The 4,706-nt window shown below is 50.4% G+C and overlaps 1 protein-coding gene across 1 annotated transcript in view; it reads right to left on the reverse strand.

Annotated features, from left to right (window-relative positions):
- Positions 1-3,454: 3,454 nt before the first annotated feature.
- The window catches only part of LOC106723356 (phospholipase A2 inhibitor subunit gamma B-like), an 11,132-nt gene continuing 9,880 nt past the window's right edge, over positions 3,455-4,706 (reverse strand). Inside the window, exon 5 of the mRNA XM_025195622.1 lies at positions 3,455-3,678. Coding sequence (XP_025051407.1) covers positions 3,455-3,678 — 224 coding nt within the window. The remainder of the gene's footprint in view (positions 3,679-4,706) is intronic.

The following is a 4,706-nucleotide window of genomic DNA, read 5'->3' on the forward strand; positions in this document are numbered from 1 at the left end:
CCGGATCTTAGAGCTGCTCTTCCAGAAATGTGATATATCTCATCCAATGCACCGGTAGCCCAGGTAATACTCCCCTTCTCCAATTGAAGGGCATTGCTAGCTGGCAGGTGTGTTGTGGGGAACTGCAGACCGCCTAGTTTCCCTCCGTCCCTATAGAACCAAGCCAGGCCAGTCAGGGGACTTCACTACACACACCTTTGTTTACATTACCTTATCACAAGGGAAAGGAACATGGATATAAACATATGTACTCATATATATATATATATATAGATATATATATATATATAGAGAGAGAGAGAGAGAGTACATATGTTTATATCCAATATATATCTATATATATATATATAGTACATGTAAACATAGATAGCTAACAGATATACTTATCTAGAGTTTGGGTGAACAATAAATAAGCCACAAATAAATACAGATAAACAACAGGTGAAATAATAGCAACAGGGGACCCAGCACAGCCCTAGGGCTCTACTCATCTATGCATTCACAAACATGAGAGTTCACAAAACAGAAGGCATGACATCACACCATTTACGGTGCAAGAACCCCAAAGATCAACTTAATCCCAAGGGGAAACCCCAATGCCCTTGGGCTTTTCCAAAGCCCTACATGGAAGCTGGTAACTTTAGGGAGGCCCTTCCAGTGGGACCTCCACTTTCAGGAGCCCTTCACTAACCAGGGGACACTCCCCCTGCCCTGTGGCAATCCTCTTTCTCCCGAAACTCATGGCTCCCAGGCCTAGAGGGTGGCCCTCGTCCTCTGCGCTCTTGCCTGCAGTGGGCTTTGGAGGGGTGGCTGTCCCCTGGAAAAGGACTCCACTATGCAGGCCTTCTAGGGCCTCTGGCTCAGCCCTGCCTGCTGGCTCAGTAGCCCAAGCACCATCTGGCTCCCTGCAATCCACCTTTTGCTATGGGTCGGAGGCCTCAACTGCCTTGTGCAGCACCAGGCTCGGTCCTCTCCTGGACCCTCCGTGCAGCACATCCTGCACCGAGCTCCCAGCCTCATTCCAAGGGTTGAGGACCTGAGCCACCCAAGTGTGCCAAAGGTCCTACTCCATGCACCGGCCTGTGCACCGTGTCTCTGGCCTCATGCCAGAGGTTGCAAACCTGAGCCACCCCACGCAGCTCCCAGGGTCGGGGCACTGTGAGTCGTGATACATACCGAGAGCATAGCTGCTGAATCCGTCCACCGTTCCCCGCTGATGGAAGTCTTCAGGGGCACTTCTGCACTACTGCTTCTCCCTGAAGTGCAGCTCTCCTCAGCTCTTCTAACCCCGCTCTTCTTCTTCTCTGTCCCGGATGTGTTCCCCTCGTGCTGGGCACGCAGCTCCTTTTATACTCTCCAGGGCTACGCCCCTGAATGCTTCACTCAGGCTGGGAAGACGTCTTCAATCAGGTCTGGGGGTGAGGGCGTAACTCCTCTCCCCCTGTCCTCAGAAAAGAGGCATGACTTAACTCCTCTTGCTGCCTCCTGATTGGTGGATGGGCTCAAAACAGCAAGATTTCAAGCCTGGGACTCAACCCAAGCTCCAAAAGCCAAGCCAAGCCACCCAAAACATCATGTCTACTTGTGACCACACAGAGAAACTCCAGTATAGGCAGCAGGTCACGGCGGGGGGGAAAATCTCTTGAGCAGACATCCTTTCAGTGGGGTGAAGGTTTTGTCCTGATCAGGTTTTATCCCTGCTTCAATACTGCATCTACAAAAGTGTCCTTGTGGTGTTTGCTCATGGGCCTCTCATACACCCAGCTGAGCCTTGGCCCACAGTCCTGCCAGTCCCTAGTCCTGCCCCCCAGTTCAACCACCCTGCAGCTGGCACGCTCTGCACCTCCAGCCAGCTACACCCTTCATGCCCACTCCAGCAACTATGCAGCCTCCCCCTCCCAGGCCTCTCCTACCCACCCCACCAGCCTGGCCACATTGCTAACCACCCCCAACTCCAGGCAGCTTTCCCACTTCCTCCAACCCTCTTGCTCCCATTTTGGCCTCCAACCCATCCCACCAGGGAGCATCCCCATGCTTTGTCTGGCTGGTGCTGCAAGACAGCCTGCAGGTGGTTGTGCATTCATTCCTTCCCCCGTGCCCTCAGGATGTTGCTATTATGACATGAATTCCTTGCAGCCCGGGGACTCTAAAGCTTTTCACCATGACGTGAAGCAGACCAAACCAGCGGCTGCCTTGGGGAATATGGCATTCCTCTTCCTGTGCCTTGGTAATGCAGTGGGGTAATGAGGGCAGCATTCAGGTTAAGAACTGAAATAGATGTGTAGCCCGGGTACATCCAGGGATGTGCCCTGTCCCCAAGTGGAAGGGATGGGGTGGTTGCACAAGAGTGCTGTGAGAGGGACCTGCCACCTGGGAGGAACCCCTCTCTTCTCCATAGAGCCAGACTGAGACAAAGTGCTTAACTATATGCACATTTATTGCTACACAAAAATAAATACACATAAAAGACATTAAATATTTACAGAAGAATTAGTATGTGGCACCATATACAATGCCCTGCAATAAACACATTGCATCACTTTGAGGGACTGAAAAACAACCTGGGCGACTCACAGCATAGGCAATAATGAAGCCCCCTGCACAGAATGAACGTTAGTGCTCTGCAACACAGACACACACAGAAGCATGTACCCATGGAGCCGTCTCTCTCTCTCAGTCTCTGGATAAGCTTGTAAGTAATTTACCTGGAATTTAGCCAGTAATTTAGGATTGTGTCATCTAGATGCATATCAAAAGGGTCGTCTAGTCCATTCTGATTTGCTCAAGGTGTTCTTCTTTTAATATTCCTTTATCTTGTACCCCATCCTCACCCTCTTCCTCTTTGATCAATGAAACCATGTTACAGCACAAAATACTGCAAATGCTCAAGAGGGTGAGACTAGCCTTTTAGTTCCCTTTGCTTGGTTAGATAAGATGGGCATGGCTTCTTACTTCCCTCTGGTACAGGAGGCTACTTGAAAATGCTTCCAGCTAAAAGAAGCAGTCCAAAATACCATGGTGGGTTAGCATCCCCAAGGTCAATAGGGTCTGCGAAATTCAAGTTGAGCAGAGCTCTTACAGAGACCAGAGCCTGGGTGGTGGCAACAATTACCCCAGGCTTACAGGTGTGCTCCAAGAAAGGGGCTGGCCAGATGTAGGCACCCCAATGTAAGTATATCGAGTTTAATGGAAGACACAAGGTTTACCTCTGATTTTTCCTGGAATAACTCTACCCTAGATTGTAATAAATGGGAATACAGTAAAGTGATATGTTGTGTGTTTTCTCCTCTTTCACATCAGTATGACCATGTCTTGCATCCAAACCCAGAGGCAAAAGAACCCCCCATGGACAGAAGCCATAGCAGAAAGAGTCACACACAAGCGAGGAGGCAGAGTATTATGTAGCATTATGTTTTCCATCATCATACCTTGCATTTCTTGGACCTTAAGAACATCAGGACATGCTCTTCACCAAGATGAGCCCAGCAATGATGGTAAAGAAGAGGGTGGCTCGGAGGATCCATCCAGAAGCCTTGCTGGTTACAGGAAAGGCTGGTTTGCATTCCTGCCAGGCGAAATCCGTGGAGAAGATTCTGGCTGCCTTTCTGTCACCTTCTGTAAGTGTGCACTCAGACACAGTGGTGCAGCCTTTTACTGAGATGTTCACACTGACTTCCCCTGCAGGGCACAAGACACACACACTGAGCATCACGGCATGTCTTACCGGCCCTTGCAACAACCCCCTCCTAGGCCTCACAGCCGCTCCCTCCTCCTCTCAGCATTCAACACCCGACGCCAGCGCCGGGACGCACATCAGGTCCTGCACTAAGACACCGTAAACTCCTCTCTGGCCTTTTCCCCTGACACGATCTCGAGAGTTTCTGTCATTTCAAGAGCGGATGAATTCACTTTGATTTACGTGATATGCGACGGCTAGGGAGGGTGCGGGGCTGATGATGTTGCTGGGATTAGGTAGGTAGATTGCATCATTTTCTTGTTTACTGTCTACTTTCCGAAGACTAACAGAGGACAAGAAACTTTGTGACTTTTACCTCCCCAGGGAATCCCTCTGCTTGTGCCTTACCCCGAGGAGTTGTCTAATCTGGCAATCTCGGGCCAGCAATACAGCTGCAAGATGATCACATCATAGAGATGATGCAAATAGCCATGCACTGAAATCCAGACACGGGTTTTATTCAGTCCGGTCGCTTCATTATGTTGGTACCGGTAACCTTGCGAGTTCTCTTTCAGAGACTGAAAAGGCTGATCCGTGTCTGATGAAATGCCGGCTGTTGAGAGTTTTGTGGCTGAGACTCTGGGGGTTTCTTCCAAGCAGCAAGACAGTTTGCTTTGCTCTCTGTACAGGGAATGGCTCCTGGAGGCAGTTGCCCCCTGGGAAGCTGGGACTGGTTGTGGGGACTGCGATTGCTGAAAGAAAGGGCTGTGTGCGTGCTGTCTGTGCCCACCTCTGGCCAAGGACTCGTGTCTCTGGTGTGAGTGAGTGAGTCACACTCAGATCTCCAGCTTCCCTGGCTCTCTCGTCCCCTCCAGCAGGAAGCAAATCTGCTACAATCAACACACAAACTTTCTTATAACCAGTACTCTGCTTTCCCAGAGTGGAGGTCACAGCTGGGGGCAGCCTGTGGACAACCCAGCACAAGAGCTGGCCCTGGCTGCATGGTTTTCCTCCGGGTGCTTTAACACTG

The sequence above is a fragment of the Alligator sinensis genome, unplaced genomic scaffold (assembly GCF_000455745.1).
Source record: "Alligator sinensis unplaced genomic scaffold, ASM45574v1 scaffold1870_1, whole genome shotgun sequence".
In the NCBI taxonomy this organism is placed as follows: Eukaryota; Metazoa; Chordata; order Crocodylia; family Alligatoridae; genus Alligator; species Alligator sinensis.